The sequence below is a fragment of the Vicia villosa genome, linkage group LG6, assembly GCF_029867415.1.
Source record: "Vicia villosa cultivar HV-30 ecotype Madison, WI linkage group LG6, Vvil1.0, whole genome shotgun sequence".
Taxonomy (NCBI): Eukaryota; Viridiplantae; Streptophyta; class Magnoliopsida; order Fabales; family Fabaceae; genus Vicia; species Vicia villosa.
Window position 1 is genome coordinate 162583406 of NC_081185.1, and position 16425 is coordinate 162599830.

General features: G+C 35.1%; 2 protein-coding genes across 3 annotated transcripts; one reads left to right on the plus strand and one right to left on the minus strand.

Annotated features, from left to right (window-relative positions):
• The first annotated feature begins 317 nt into the window (after window positions 1-317).
• LOC131610922 (receptor-like kinase TMK3) lies at window positions 318-3705 on the plus strand. Its single transcript, XM_058883008.1, has 2 exons — window positions 318-2872; window positions 2963-3705. Exons 1-2 carry the CDS (start codon window positions 520-522, stop codon window positions 3469-3471), a joined length of 2862 nt encoding a protein of 953 aa, XP_058738991.1. The 5' UTR covers window positions 318-519; the 3' UTR covers window positions 3472-3705.
• A 1582-nt stretch (window positions 3706-5287) lies between these two features.
• On the minus strand, window positions 5288-12297 carry LOC131610923 (mediator of RNA polymerase II transcription subunit 27). Of its 2 annotated transcripts, XM_058883010.1 has the most exons (8): window positions 11965-12296; window positions 11712-11877; window positions 10777-11224; window positions 6619-6678; window positions 6449-6517; window positions 6296-6339; window positions 6015-6212; window positions 5288-5695 (listed from the first exon to the last, which is right to left on the minus strand). In XM_058883010.1, the coding sequence occupies exons 1-7, from the start codon at window positions 12257-12259 to the stop codon at window positions 6038-6040; spliced, it is 1257 nt and encodes a 418-aa protein (XP_058738993.1). In that variant the 5' UTR covers window positions 12260-12296; the 3' UTR covers window positions 5288-5695; window positions 6015-6037. The 2 variants fall into 2 exon arrangements, with proteins under 2 accessions (XP_058738993.1, XP_058738994.1); XM_058883011.1 differs by lacking the exon at window positions 5288-5695 and having other exon boundaries at window positions 6011-6212; window positions 11965-12297.
• Between the last annotated feature and the right edge of the window lie 4128 nt (window positions 12298-16425).

Consider the following 16425-nt stretch of genomic DNA (forward strand, 5'->3'; position numbering starts at 1 on the left):
TTATAAAGTTTTAATTTTAACAAACTAGTAATAACAACTATCACTAAAAACAAAACAACCAATCTAGTTTGATAGAACTAACAACAAGTTTATCCACATTGTGTATGAATTCACCTTTTGCCATAAAGATCTTGTTGGTGATTACCCTCATCAAAACTTTTTCTCATAAATATTTCAAAAACCAAAACAAATGCCCACATCCAAAAACACACAAAACTAAAATTGCAAAGAAAGAAACTAGAATAATTACACCAACAAAGTAGCATATATTAAAAACTATAGATCAATGTAGCAAGCAATAGTAAATAACTAAGTTTGGTCCACCATCACCCTTACCCATTTTTTCATTCATTCTCCAAAACCTAACCTCATTCATTTCTTACTCTCTTTTATCTCATTTTTTTCTCACACTCAACCATGCTCTCTTCTTCTTGTCCTTTCCCATTTCATCAAACACTCTTTCTTTTTCTCCACTCTCTCAAATGAACCACCACCACCACCATCACAACCACAACCACCATGAACCACCGCACAACAACACTCCTCCTCCTCCTCCTTCTACCCTCTCTTGTCCTCACAATCACCCACCCAAACGACCTCAAAATCCTCAACCAATTTAGAAACAACCTCGACAACCCCGAACTCCTACAATGGCCAAAACAATCCCCTACCAACGACCCATGTTCCACCCCACCATGGAAATTCATCTTCTGCCACAACGACAGAGTCACTCAGATTCAAACCAAAAACCTTAACCTCTCCGGCACCTTACCTCACAACCTCAACGAACTCACAGAACTCTTCAACCTAGGTCTCCAGAACAACAACCTCCACGGTCCCTTACCCTCGCTAAACGGCTTAACGAATCTCAAATACGCTTTCTTCGACAACAACGACTTCGATTCAATCCCAAACGATTTCTTCCAAGGGTTAACAAGTTTGGAAACTCTCGCATTGGATAACAATAACCTCAATGTTTCTACAAATGGGTGGAATTTTCCTTCTTCTCTGCTGGATTCGGCTCAGTTGACAACTCTTTCTTGTATGAGCTGTAATTTGGTTGGTCCTTTGCCGGATTTTCTTGGGAAAATGAACTCTTTATCGTTTTTGAAGCTTTCTGAGAACAGTTTAAGGGGTGAGATTCCGTTGAGTCTTAATGGGTCTGGTTTGCAGACTCTGTGGTTGAATAACCAGAAGGGTGAGGGTGAGTCACTTTCTGGGAGTATTGATGTTGTTGCTACTATGGTTTCTTTGACTAGTTTGTGGCTTCATGGGAATCGGTTCACCGGTTCGATTCCGGAGAATATTGGAGACTTGGTTTCTCTTAAGGAGCTTAATCTTAATGGGAATGATCTTGTTGGGGTTGTTCCTAGTTCTTTAGGGGATATGGTGTTGGATAATCTTGATTTGAATAATAACAGGTTTATGGGTCCAATTCCAAAGTTTAAAGCTTTGAAAGTTAGTTATGGTAACAATGATTTTTGTTTGAATGAGACTGGTGTTGTTTGTTCTTTTGAGGTTATGGCTCTTTTAGGGTTTTTGGGTGGAGTGAATTATCCTTCAAATTTGGTTGATTCATGGATTGGGAATAACCCTTGTGAAGGACCTTGGTTGGGGATAAAATGCAATGCTGATGGGAAAGTTTCGATGATTAATTTGCAGCGTTTTAATCTTAGTGGTAGTTTGAGTCCTTCTGTTGCGAATTTAGGTTCTTTGGTTGAGATTAGATTGGAGGGTAATCATATAAATGGTGTTGTGCCTAGTAATTGGACTAGTTTGATGAATCTGAAGTTGTTGGATCTGAGTGATAATAATATTTCTCCTCCTTTGCCGGTTTTTAGTAATGGATTGAAACCTATGGTTGATGGGAATTCTTTGTTGAATGGTGGTGGAGCGAAAAGTCCTTCCTCGGGGAAAAACAGTACGTCGGGTGGATCGGGGAGTACCGGTGATGATACGAAAGGAGGGTCGGATTCAAGTTCGGGTGATTCAGTTGAAACAAAGAAATCCAAAAGGAAAAGCGTGGTTTTGATTGTAGCTCCCATTGCTGGTGTTGCGGCTGCTGCTTTTCTGTTGATTCCGCTTTATGCGTATTGTTTTAGGAGGACAAAAGATGGATTTCAGGCTCCAAGTTCACTTGTGGTTCACCCGAGAGATCCGTCTGATTCGGACAGTGCTGTAAAGATAGCTGTTGTTAATAATACCAATGGAAGTGTTTCCACTTTGACTGGCAGCGGGACTGGGAGTAGAAACAGCAGTGCGTTTGGGGAGTCTCATGTCATTGAAGCTGGAAATCTTGTGATATCAGTTCAAGTTCTAAGAAACGTGACAAAGAATTTCGCCCCTGAGAATGAGCTCGGTCGTGGTGGATTCGGAGTTGTTTATAAGGGAGAGTTGGACGACGGGACTAAGATTGCAGTAAAAAGAATGGAAGCAGGTGTGATAACCAATAAAGCCTTGGATGAATTTCAAGCTGAAATTGCAGTTCTGTCGAAAGTTCGACATCGACATCTAGTGGCCCTAATAGGTTATTCCATTGAAGGTAACGAGAGGATTCTTGTGTATGAGTATATGCCACAAGGTGCTCTCAGTCAGCATCTTTTCCATTGGAAAAGCCTCGGATTCGAGCCTCTCTCGTGGAAGAGGAGGCTCAACATTGCCTTGGATGTTGCTAGAGGAATGGAGTATCTTCATACTCTGGCTCAACAGAGCTTCATTCATAGGGATCTTAAGTCCTCAAATATTTTACTCGCTGATGATTTTAGAGCTAAAGTCTCGGATTTCGGATTGGTAAAACTCGCACCTAATGGCGAAAAATCTGTAGTGACTAAACTTGCTGGGACTTTTGGATACTTGGCTCCTGAATATGCAGGTGATAATTATTTTCAGGTTTTTTTATACATTTCAAGAAAACCGATAAATTTGATTACTAATCCTCAGTTTTTTTGTTATATAAATTCAGTGACAGGAAAAATCACAACCAAAGTAGATGTTTTCAGTTTCGGCGTCGTGTTAATGGAGCTCTTGTCTGGATTGATGGCACTTGACGAGGATAGACCTGAGGAAAGCCAATACTTAGCAGCATGGTTCTGGAACATAAAATCCGATAAGAATAAACTAATGGCTGCAATTGACCCAACTCTCGAAATAAATGACGAAACATTCGAGAGTGTCTCAATTATTGCAGAGCTAGCCGGCCACTGCACAGCTAGAGAACCAAACCAAAGGCCAGAAATGGGCCATGCTGTCAACGTCCTCGCACCGCTCGTTGAAAAATGGAAACCGTTTGACGACGACCCCGACGAGTATTCCGGCATCGACTACAGTCTTCCACTTAACCAAATGGTGAAGGGTTGGCAGGAGGCGGAAGGAAAAGACACAAGTTATATGGACTTAGAAGACAGTAAGAGTAGTATCCCTGCGAGACCTACTGGATTTGCAGATTCTTTTACTTCGGCCGATGGCCGGTGAAACTAATGGTTTGCTTGTTGCTTTATTGAATGTTGCTATTTTATTTATTTTTACTTTCACTTTCTTTTTATCTTTTATTAGGTGTAGATAGCATGCTATGCTCTTTCTGTCTAAAAAAAATGCTAAGGCAAAATGTGAGAATGCTTGTAAGTTCTACTATGTTTACATTGAAGTGTTAATGGTTGTAGATAGTGGAGAAACAATCAATGAGAATGCTTGTAATTTGTTCATTCATTTATAAGTGTTTCAATGTTTTGTTGGTGAATGCACCACATACTGCATTGTAAATGTCATTTCTGCATTTATAAGGTTCATGAAAATGTTGTCTTGTTGGTGAATGAACTAGGTCCCCAAGTATACAGTTACAATGTCACATCTGTGTGCTGGAAAATAGAGGCAACAAAAATTATATTTGTTATATATTTTTATCATAAGATTATAGAATTGGGTCCAAATCGGTGAGTATAGAAAAGTATTTAAAAGAAAAGACCAATCCTTAAAATACAATAAATTGAAGGCTCATGCTTAGCTGTTGGTGGTTCAAAATAAAAAAAAAATAGATACATTGAATATCAATTATTTCATTGGTTTTACTAAGAAAAAAGTTATTTAAACACTGAAGTTTATACATTATGTTTGAAAAATATTTTTTAGATTCGTATTCTGTTTTATTTGATTACCAAAATATCTTGAATATTAAACATTCATTAGTCACAATTTCACTATCAAACGCTAGTAAACTTTTGAAAGACAATAACACATTGTTTAATGAAATTATTGCAATCAGTTCAGCACTATCGATCGTGTTTACCAGTAACAACACTAATTTTGGTCTCAGGTCAAAATCACAATCTTTAGCTGTTTTTATAATGAACATTAAATTTGATAAAATCTTATAGTAATAAACTTTATAGACTATACCTTTTTTTTAACAAAATTTTCTGCTGACGTGTCTGACACATTATGTCGACAGCGATATTGATTGATTGTCCAATAAGTGATGAGTGGAGCCTACATCTCTGGGACTAATTTGGATTACTTATTAATCTCCACATGGCATAAATGAATGTGTCAAATCAAGATGATTAGTTATTTTCTGCCTATCACTTGGCACTATAACATAACTTCCCTCGCAAACATAAACAGGTGTGACGATGTGGTGTGAAACAGTGGTTGTTCGTTTTAACCAATAACCTTCTTTGTAGTAACCCCACATGTTGACAGCTGGCTCATTAACCCGTGCTTATGCTTGTCGGAAAATAAATTCTTGTGCGTATTCGTGGTGTGATAGACCAACTAATTAAATTATTAATTAGTATTTTAATTAATTTTAAGGATTAAGAGATTGATCAAAATTCAAAGTCGCTATTTATTAGATTAAGAGGAAGCTAATTTCTCATTATTCTATAGATAGAAGTGACCAGCTGTTTCCCATGAATTCCGGTAAAGATAATTAGTGGCGTAACACTACTGAAAACTTGTGAACAAGTCAATATGGACAGAAAGTTTAAAGACACGTGATTATAGGGATATTAATCACTTTTTTATTGGTTTAAAAAATGACAATTAGTCGTCAGTATTCACACAGAAAGTTGAAATTAGGACTTTAGCTTTGGAGTAATAAGTTCTTTTCCAGGAAACAGGGTGCTATCTGTTTTGTACGGTTTGAAACAGTGAATATTGTCTGTTTTCACTCAGAAAATTTACCGATTCAATTCCTGCAATTAAATGCCGATTAAGAATACATTAACAACATTTTAGCATTTTTTGAAAAATGTGTCGCTGCTATTTTAGAGGTTACGTACACCATCCACCATCAGAAACAGACTACTTACATTCACAGGACCCCAAATGCAGCTTTCAATAACAGCACAACACTATCTTTTAGCTTTACATGTGCCTCAATCTCAGATTCTCTGTTGAACTATTCTCTATTTTACATGGATGGAAGTTACAGAGAAGATAGAGAGATATGTGTATGGAGCATCATTCCGAAAAAAGAAACATTGTTATGTCATAATAGTGTTTCACGTGCTAAAAGATTCTTTAAAAACTACAATCAGCTGGCATTTCCATCTAGCACAAACATAAAGGTCATTATGTTCTCGTCTTGTACTCTTATAGTTTTGTCATGTGCCATGCAATGATCGGTGTCAAGGTGAGGTTAACTTTCCAGCATCCAAAAAAACAATCTTTCACAACAGACCATGTGCCCTTTTGTTTCCTGGAGATACAGAGAAATAACAAAACAAAACAAAACAAATATAAGACAAATTATTCCAGGTGCGGAACTATTTACGAAACACTAAAAACCAATATAAGATAAATCATTCCAAGAAAGGAACTATTTACGAAACACTGACACAGCATTGACAATAAAGGATAGACACCAATAATAGTTTGAGAAAATGGAAGTTATTGAATCTAACAACAATTATTAGTGCCGTCTCGGACATGTGCCCGAAACATGGATACGACTTCAACATGAGGTGTTGGTGTTACAAAGGTAATAACAATAAGATTGAGACGATTGCTTGACTTACCTATGTTAAAATGGTCAGTGTAATCATACTTCACCGGATAGGCAGCCAATATGATAGGCCATAGTAGTATCTGAATGCTGGTCCTTTGAAGATATGGTTGACAAAATTTTTGAAAGGGAAAACTTCCAGTAGGGCCGGTGAACTGGAGGTAACAACAAATTTGATTGTTCATCCATGGCAAGTAGCTTTGAACATTTTCTGTACACCCAAAAAAAAAAAAAAAATTAGTGACTCCACCAAATGATATGGAAATTTATTGATCTGGAAACTGCAAAACGAACCTGCATGGTCTTGAAAATATGGTCTGGTAGCTACAAATCCAGTGCTACAGCAAAAGAAAAAACAGAAAGCGAAGAAATATTGAGTATGTAAAGAATGATAACTTTTTTCCAAAACAAGTGTCATGATATGCAAAAGAAGAATAATTTCATTACCAATAGAGAATACAGTGATGTTTCAGCTTGGTTGCCAAGAAAATACTGCAGAGCTATTGTTGCATACTCCTTCATTTGAAGATAAAAAATAAAATAAAAAAACTAAGAACACTTCAAACAGCCACTTAAAGGATCACGGGAAATAAGAAATTAGCCACAGAGATTGATACCGTAATATGTCTATACACATGATGAGTTGAAATCCCCCTTGCATGCACATAGCTTCCATTCTGTTAAAACAGTACACTGTTAAACATAATGAAATGACCCGGAAGTACTACAGGATTATTATAATGTGGACTAGATAGATGTAAAATTCAAGCAAATTTACAATGAAATAAGAAATGAAAAAATCAAGTCTTTTTATTATTAAGAAGTTATATTAGATATAATATAAGTCATAAACAACAAGGAAATAAGATTATCCCCCGGAACAAGGAGAAGTCAGAGTGAGAGAATGAAAATAAAGATAGGACCACCGTCTAGTCTCTGCAAATCAGCAATGTAAACTTCCTTCAGACAGCCACCAGTAGAGAATCAGAGAACTATGAAAATCACAAGATCAACGATCCTATCCCAACATAAAGCGCTACCAGGGAAAATACTTGATTAAAAATCTGATCATTCTACTCCAAGTAAAATAGTGAAGACTGGATCACATCCAAAACCTAAAAATCAGTCTCCTCATTTCTACCAAAACCTTTAAAATGCTTCAAAGTGATTGGTAAACATTATGTCTATCTCGCTATACCAAATAAAAACCTTTTTCAAAAAGAAGTAGCCCTATTACAACATCAAAATACATGGGTCATATTTCCGACTTCAGTTTAGCAATACACAAATATCAATAGAACATGTGAGGACATACATAAAAATCTATTATATAATCCTATTGAGTAATGATCGCCATTGTCCCAAAATAAAGGTCTAATTTTATCTCATAGACAGTTTCAATTTTCCATAAATCAGCAACCACCACCACCAAACACTTTTTCCACTAGGAGGAGTGGGCTTACATGAATAAAAAACTGTCATAATGTACTACATAAAACCTGGCTATTGTAAAACCTTCTTAACAGTTTAACCGATAATTTTCCTTTTATCCCCTTTTACCTCAAACTATTAGACTACCTTCCATAAATCAGCAACCACCACCACCAAACACTTTTTCCACTAGGAGGAGTGGGCTTACATGAATAAAAAAATGTCATAATGTACTACATAAAACCTGGCTATTGTAAAACCTTCTTAACAGTTGAACCGATAATTTTCCTTTTATCTCCTTTTACCTCAAACTATTAGACTACCTTCCATCGAATGTACCTTCATTTTTAACACTTCTATTGGTCTTCTATACACATTCCAAGCTACCAAAAGCAGGACTCTACCACAGTTTTCATTATAGGAGTCACCCTACTTTTATCTTAACACTTTCATTCCAAATCCTATCTTATGTCCACTTATCAATTGAGCTTCCTTTCTTGTCAACTCATCATCACCCAACATTTCACCCCCCACATAATATGGTTGGTTTAATAGTTGTGGTAAAATTTTGCTTTGTTAAGGCTTTACTGTTCTATCACAAATTACACTTGAAGTATTTTCTATACATTTCATCAGCACCACTCAATCCAATGGGTTATGTCTCCCTCTATTTACCCATATTTAGTACAATGGATTCAAGGAGACTTGTGGTATAGCAACAATTTACAATTTGGAAAATGAAAACTGTAAAAGACCAACAGCTTCAGAATCATAATAAGGCATGCATATTATTAAAACTTACAAGTAGTCTATCTAACAAAACAGATTCATGTTGTGAAGCTAAGCAAATAAAGGAAATCTTAGATGATTTAAAGAAGAAAATACAGTGACTACGGTTGATATGCACAAGTCACAACCCTTATCATCTTAAACCAAGTTGATTATTGTGAAAATAATTGAAGAAATGGATAGAAAAATAGCTTCAAGAAGCCAGAATCTTTGTAGACAAGCAAGTTTGCTGTTTAAGATGAAATTGAATTTTTATGGCTGCTGAAATATATATTGGCTTCATACAAGCTTAATTAATAAAAGCTGGTCCACATTTCTACCAAATATGGCTTCATACGGCGGGAAAGTGAAAATAGCTTTAATTGTGATGTTATGGACCTGATCACAATGTGCAAAATAACCAAAGCCTATGAGAGAAGAGAGATAAGATGTGGAGGCTTAGATCAAAACAATCTTCAGAGGGGATGGGGTTACAATTTTCTGTAAAAGATGGCCCCCCAAAGAAGCAAGCAAAGCAGTTAAGCAGAGTAGCAGTTATTTGAAGGAGTTATGAAAAATAGAAGAGCAGGCTTGAAAACAGTTAGACTTGGAAGAGTTTAGAGCATTACACACTTTCAAATTTCTTATTGTATTTTTCTTGACTCAACCTTGCATCCTTGTTGTACTGGTTCTAGATAAATGTTTAGAATCTTGTTCTTTAACACTGCCGCATTTCAATTCCTTGATTTGGTGCGAGGGATTGTCTGGTACCTAACATGAGGTAAGCATCGCAGAACTGGTGCGAGTCCAGTGATATTTAGTAGTAGACCGCGGAAAATAGAGGACTGCCAGAAATTCAGTAAGAGAAATAGAAGAAATCGCAAGGTGGTTGAAATATAAATAAATGTGTATAAAATAAAGCATATTGTACGCAAATAAAAGCTGCATAATAAGCAACTGACATTAATGCTCATAAAACTTAAAATCTCAATATTTCAAATAGCAAATAAAGCAAGATGCAGAGTTGCATACATTGCGTGAAGATAAAGCAAGATGCATAGTTGCATACATTGCGTGAAGATAAAGCAAGATGCATAGTTGCATGCACTGGGTGAAGGAGAAGAAGGAACAAAGTGAAGAACATAGTGGTTACCTTCTTTTTTGAAGCGGTGTGTTGTGTCTTTGCCTAGGTAAAGGTAGTGAGGAGATGTAAACCATCAAATTTAAGTTGGGTAGCTGAAATGGAGGAGGGCCTCGAGGGTTTTATGCGACACAAAAGTACCTCTCAAGCTGAAGGAAAAACTATTGAACAGCAGTAAGACTTGCAATATTATAAGGGTCAGAATGTTGAACGGTTTAAGAATCAACACGAGAATAAAGTGTAAAGTGTAGCAGAAATTAGGATGTTGTGTTGGATGTGTGGTAAGACTAGACGAGATAAGATTAAAAATGACAATATTAGAGTGTGTTGGGGTAGCACCTAATACCTATAGTAGAAAAGATAAGATGATGGAAAATAGGCTTAGGTAGTTTGACCATGTGGAGATAAGACATGAAGATTTTGTTGTAAGGAGAATAGATCAGATGGAAAGAAGTCAAAAAAACTAGAGGTAGAGGAAGATCTAGAAAAACTATAAGAGAAACTATTAAGAAAAATCTCAAGATTAACGAATTGAATAGGAACATGATCTTGGATAGAACAATTATGGCGGAATTTGATCTATGTAGTCGACCCACTTAGTGGGATAAGGATCATTGTTGTCCTTGTAGATAATATATATAATACCTCTAACCAACACACCACTTCATATTTTGTAGTTTTTTAATTATTCTAATGTTTTAGAAAGCTTGGCCGACACTTGAGGTTTTGTAATCATTGTATACAGAATCAGGAGTTGACTCACTGACTCGCCCGAGTTACGTTTCAAGAGCATGTCGGCGTGCTGAATCGGAGGTAAACTCGTATGGTGAAATTCGATAAACTCGCACGAGTTGAAATAGTGACTCGTTTTACAATTCTGTAATAAGGGTTATTTTAAGAAAAACCCTAATTTCCTAAAATGGGCCTGGATCGGATCGGATAGGCTTCTTCTTCCTCTTTCTCATTCAAGCTTTCTATTTCGTTGAGTTCTCTTTCATTCAACAAGATGTCGCCGACTGCAGCGCTTTTCTACTTGTAGTAGGATATTATGATCCGTGCTACGATCCTCAAGTTACGATTTTTGACTCCTCTACCAATTCTGCCTAAACTCTCGAGTTTTTAAACATAGTTTGTAATTGTTAATGTTCTAAAAGTTAGGCCACCGCTCTCCGCTATTAATTATGTATCAGTATAACCACAGTCCGATACATCAAAATGCGCTGATGTACAGAAAATTGCAGAGTTGACATATCATATCGACTACCCCAAATTTTGATACCTAATATAGCTATAGCAGCACTATGCCGGTATTTTAACGACACCGGCCAAGTCACTATTTATAATATCCATTGCGTGCCAACAATCATATATTTAACACCCTATAATTATTATTATGAGAGAAACAATGCTAAATATCATATTAATATTGGTATACCTCGTCAGGAGAAAAGAAAGCTACAGCATCAGCAGTGGCGGACCCAGCAGGATGCAAGGATATAACAGCTCTGAAGATAGATGGAGACAGCAATTCTATCACCGCAACCTTCTCTGAATCAACTATTCCAATTGATCCTAGTCTTGGCTTATTAGAACCATGATAGTTATGTTCTTGAGAACTCTCATTAGTTGCAGAGGCTAGTGTGGAAGCTCTTTTTAACCAGTCCAATCGTTCAAAAGTCGAAATTTTCACATTTGGCACTTCCTTTTCCACGGACTTCAGAACATCTGGTAGCAACCTCAGAAAACTCATGTCTTCCTTAGGTTCAAATGAAACTTCTTCAGATCCACATTGTTTCTTTGAAGCTGATTCATTAGTTTCAATTCCATCATCAAGATGGGGGAAAAATCGCTTTTTCTGATCAGTAAAAGCTTTGAGAGCTAACCTGAAATCATTCAGAAGCCTATGTAAGATACATCATATTCATGTCTAAAAAGGGGAAGCTTAATTACAAAAATCTTCAGAAGAAAAAAATTGCTTGATTCCATCATTCTGTAGCACTGACACCTCTAAAAAAAAAGGTGTGTCCGTGACACTGTTCGAAACTGACACCGACACTTGTAATTATGTTTAATTTATTCATTTTTCAGATTATAACTAATGTCGACGTGTTCAGATTATTACTAATGTCGGCCTGTTCAAATTATAACTGATGTCGACGTGTCAAAGTCAGGGCGTGATGCGAATATTTAACAACATTTCACTATCTTGTACTCATTTAATATAATTAATTCATAATAAAAGATGGCTGATTCCATTGTTTTTTATTATTTCCAATTCCTTTCCCAACATTCATCAAAATGAACTAACTACAAAAGGGAAAAGTGTAAGCTAGCAAACATTCACAAATCCAAAAGAGCCTAAAATTGAACCTTGTCCTATCAACTGCAGAAGCACCAGCTTGACCAGCGAGTTGCCGTTTCCACGCATAAGCTACAACTGCACCATCTGGGCAAACCAGTGGCATATGCAGACCCCAAAAATCCTTCCGCGTTCGAGCCGATTCACTAACAACTCCAGCTTCTTCAAGCTCCTTTCCTAGCAAATCAAAAAACAGAAAAAATTCTAAAACCCTAATCACAAACCGAAAATCAATCAAACCATACCAGAACCAGAATTACATACCTAGTGATCGAAGCTCTTGAAAATGCTGTTGCATGCAAGCATTTTCCTTGAGGAGCACTTGAAGCGGCTTACTGCCTTGGTGAGGTTGCCCGGCGGAAATGAAAAGAGCTTCAAGGAGGCGATCGGCGCCGATTCTGATGTCGGCGATTATTCTTTCGGCTTCTCCGAGTTTGTCCATTGCGACAGCGACTTGCTTCGGCGGTGCCTCGGCCGTGGGGCGACCGGGGGAAGAGGGAGGAGGAGTGGGGGTTGAGATAGTTGCCGCGGTGGCTTGCTGAGTTTGTTGCATTTGCATTGTTTTTTTGGTTCTTGAGATGCTAACAAAGTTAATGGGTTCTAACTCGGTTAGTATTTTTCGTACAACTCGGATAGGGCCTCTATCAATAGTAAAAGGCCCATCAAATAATACAACTTTAACTCAATAATTAACCCACTTCACATATCAATAATCAACTATAATGCAATGTTTGAATCTCTTATATTTTATTTGTACAGTAGAAACTCTTTAAATTAATAATGTCAGGACTGGAGAAATTTATTAATTTAGAGAGTTATTAATTTATCGATAAATTAATAATTATTAATTTAAAGAGTTTTTAAGTAATTATACTGTACATACCAAACAAAAAGGAAAATTAGTTTATGCCTCTTAGAATTACGTTACAGCGAACCTTGAGACTCAAGGTAAATTAGTAACTACTATGCTCATATGCATTGGAAATCAATAATGACTTTTGAACTTTAAAGGAAAACAAACAACTATTGAATCATATTTCAATAGAGTGTAATATTATTTTTTCAGTTTCTATGAATTATTAATTTATGATTTTCTTAGGACCAAAAATTATAAAGGGATCTCCCGCAAAGTTATTATCTTATTATTTTATCGAGTTTTTCAATTTTTTACATTGGCCCAAGTCGGGACCGGACAAATTTATTATTTTAGAGAGTTTATTAATTTAAAGAGTTTCTACTATATACAATTCATCTATGAGCAATGTTGTTTTAATTTAGAGCTTCTTGGACTGCATCTTAATCGATGATTTGAAACTCATGAATATTTCTTATCATTTAAAATTTTAGTGTGAAACAAACTTTACAACACGACAACATATTCATCAAAAAAGAATAATTTTGCTAAAGAAAACATTATTTATCTTTTTATAATGTAGAAAATTATTCATGTTTTGCAAAAATAATTGATATGATGTCTTAACCAAAGATAATAGAGAATTTTATGAATTTGTCACAAACGAGTCGATAGAAATTTGGATGATTTCTCATCGCACTCATTTGAGTTGTATTTATTGTTTTCAATATCAAATATTCAATCTGAGAAGTCTTTAATCTTAAATGGGTTTTAGAAAATGGTTTGTGACTAAATTATTAAATTATGATTTACAATTTTGGGTTAAGATAAATGATTTGGGCCTAAATAGAAAATGGTTTGTGACAAAGTACACTTTGGTTAAAGTTCGGCTAGAGACAAAAAGTGGGATAGTCGCCCAAAGTGGCGTGTCACTCGAATGAGAATGGCTAGTCGCATAACAGGATTTAAGCCACACGCCCATGATTTGTCTCGCTCAGCCTGTGGATATGACGGAGGAATGACATGAAGATGAGAGGAAAATCGTCTCCCCGCGATCTAGGAATAAAAGAGTTATCTCTACACCCATGCTCTTAGTGATAGGGTTATGGGCTATTAACATTAAGCAGTAAAGGCAAAGGTGTGATTCAAACATGTAGAAACAAACACAAAACCCTAAAGGTTCCACAATAGGTATACAAACCAACATTGAACATACCACATTAATTCAAAACATTTAAATCCTAGAGAAGGAACAATCATGGATAAAAAACAAACACAAACTCATGAAGGAGACATCAAGGCATTCTCAAAGAAATCAAACCATTCAAAATCCTAATCATCTATCAAAAGCAAAATAAAATTGAATTCAAACATGTCCATGGAATTAATCATCATTTACATGTTATAACTTTTAAAGAAACAAGTAATCATGCTTAGATAAATAAATTAAGGTATTCATGGTATCAAGTTCATAAAAAATTATGTCACAGACTCTATCAAAGGCCTAAAAATATTAATTAAATAATAAACATATTTTTTTTGTATTTTTCATTTAATAAATAAAACTATTTAAAATAAAACAACAATTGATTAAATAAATAATAAAAAAAGGGTTTTTGAAGTATTAAATTTAGAAATGATAAAATATATTAATAAAATACTAAAAAAAATTAAAAGAAAAAAATTAAAAGCAAAAATAACAAAGAAAATAGTGATTAATAAAGGGGCGATGCAAAGGGGTTTGAACCCCTGACCTCAACGTTACACAAAATACTAGCCATTAGGTCACATGTTGTGGCTTGACATAACATGCAATCATAAAAAATAATATGAAACAAGGTGCCGAATGATTTAGAAAAAAAGAAGTAAAAGGTCTGCGGCGAGGTGGATTCGAACCCTAGAGCTCATGTTACACGCATAAACGCCTTAAACAATGGGGTGGTGATACATCCATTGTAAAATACATACCCAATAAAATATATATTAAACACGCTTCATAAAATGTAAAAAATAAAATGAACCAACAAAGTCTGGGGTAGGGATGACAACGGGTCGGATCGGGTGCGAGTTTCACACTACCCAAACCCTCACCCGAAATCGGCACCCAAACCCAAATATTGTTCGGATGGCAAAACAACACACACGCCCACACCCGCTGGGTTTCGGGTTTTTTCACCCAAACCCGAACCCGTAACAAAATACACAAAATACATTTTTCCTACAACTTTCCAAAATATATTATATATATATATATATAATATTATATATATATATAATATTATATATATATATATATATATATATATATATATATATATATATATATATATATATATATATATGGGAGCATATCAAGTGAGAGCATTTTTAAATGAGAGATGAGAGGAAGAAATATCAACCATTGGATTCATCAAGAGAGAGAATGTTAATACATTAATGAGGCTATTAATTTCTCTCTCTTGATGAATCCAATGATTGATATTTCTTCCTCTCATCTCTCATTTAAAAATGCTCTCACTTGATATGCTCCCATATATATATATATATATATATATATATATATATATATATATATATATATATATATATATATATATATATATATATATATATATATATATATATATATATATATATATATATATATATGGGACGACTCAAGTGAGAACACTTGGTTATTATGAGAAATGAGAACAATGAATCACGACCATTAAATTTTGATTTTGTTGATTTTAATGGACTGGATTGGTTTCTATTTCTATTTTGATTTAAAATAAATATTAAGGATCATAGAAAAAGAAACCAATCTAATCCATTAAAATCAACAAAATCAAAATTTAATGGTCGTGATTCATTGTTCTCATTTCTCATAATAACCAAGTGTTCTCACTTGAGTCATCCCCTATATATATATATATATATATATATATATATATATATATATATATATATATATATATATATATATATATATATATATATATATATATATATATATATATAAGCGGGTGTGATTTCGGGTACGGGTTTCACACTACCCAAACCCGAAATATTGGATGACACCCGAACTCAAACCCAGTCAACTCGGATTTTCACCCGTTGACTCGGGTTCGAGTGGGCCCCGCGGGTTTAGGTCTACTTGCCATCCCTAGGTTGGGCGATGGGGATTTAAACCTCAGACATCATGCTACACACACAAAAGCCTTAACCACTGGGGGTGGTGATACACCCATTAACCAAAATGCAAACAATTAAGTATATTATAAAAAGCGTTTCAAAGTTCAAAATGGCGCCAAACTCCATCATCTTCAACCTTAAGATTTCCATAAAACGTGATTTTGACTTAGGCTCTTAAATCTTAATCCCTAAAGTGTGAAAACCATTTTCCTTGAATTTTCATAAGGATTTCAAAAATAAGCATATAAAAATGAATATTAATTGTATCTTAAGAATTTCTCCAGAAAACTCAAGAACCTTAATTCTTCAAATCAAATTTAAATCACACATAGGTACAATCAATGCCTATTTTCATAGGGCTTCAGCTCATGGGAATATGACAAGTATTATGATATCAAGAAATGCACAAAATGATGCTTATATGAGAGAGTTCTAAGTTGTATAAATGTACCTATTGGAGCAAGGTTCAATGCCTCTTCTAGCACTTACAAAAGTGATGTGATGATGCAAATAACTTCCTTGAACCTCTAAGAAGCTAATGAGATATTTACTTTGCAATGAGAGTACATCTATCCTTCTAACTAAATCAACTTGCAACAGTGAAAAATGAGAAATGGAAGATGATGATCTGGTGTTTACAGATGCAAATTTATGGATACAAAAGCATACATATGTTGTATGAAAGTTATTTGGAT

What these genes read in the sequence shown, in the direction of transcription:
- LOC131610922 (XM_058883008.1), top strand. Translation starts at nt 520, where the DNA reads ATGAACCACCGCACAACAACACTCCTCCTCCTCCTCCTTCTACCCTCT. An exon ending in CTTGGCTCCTGAATATGCAG is followed by an intron (nt 2,873 to 2,962) that starts GTGATAATTATT and finishes ATATAAATTCAG; the next exon opens with TGACAGGAAAAATCACAACC.
- LOC131610923 (XM_058883010.1), bottom strand. Translation starts at nt 12,259, where the DNA reads ATGCAAATGCAACAAACTCAGCAAGCCACCGCGGCAACTATCTCAACC. An exon ending in ATGTGTATAGACATATTACG is followed by an intron (nt 6,518 to 6,618) that starts GTATCAATCTCT and finishes CTTCAAATGAAG; the next exon opens with GAGTATGCAACAATAGCTCT. An exon ending in CATCACTGTATTCTCTATTG is followed by an intron (nt 6,340 to 6,448) that starts GTAATGAAATTA and finishes CTTTTGCTGTAG; the next exon opens with CACTGGATTTGTAGCTACCA.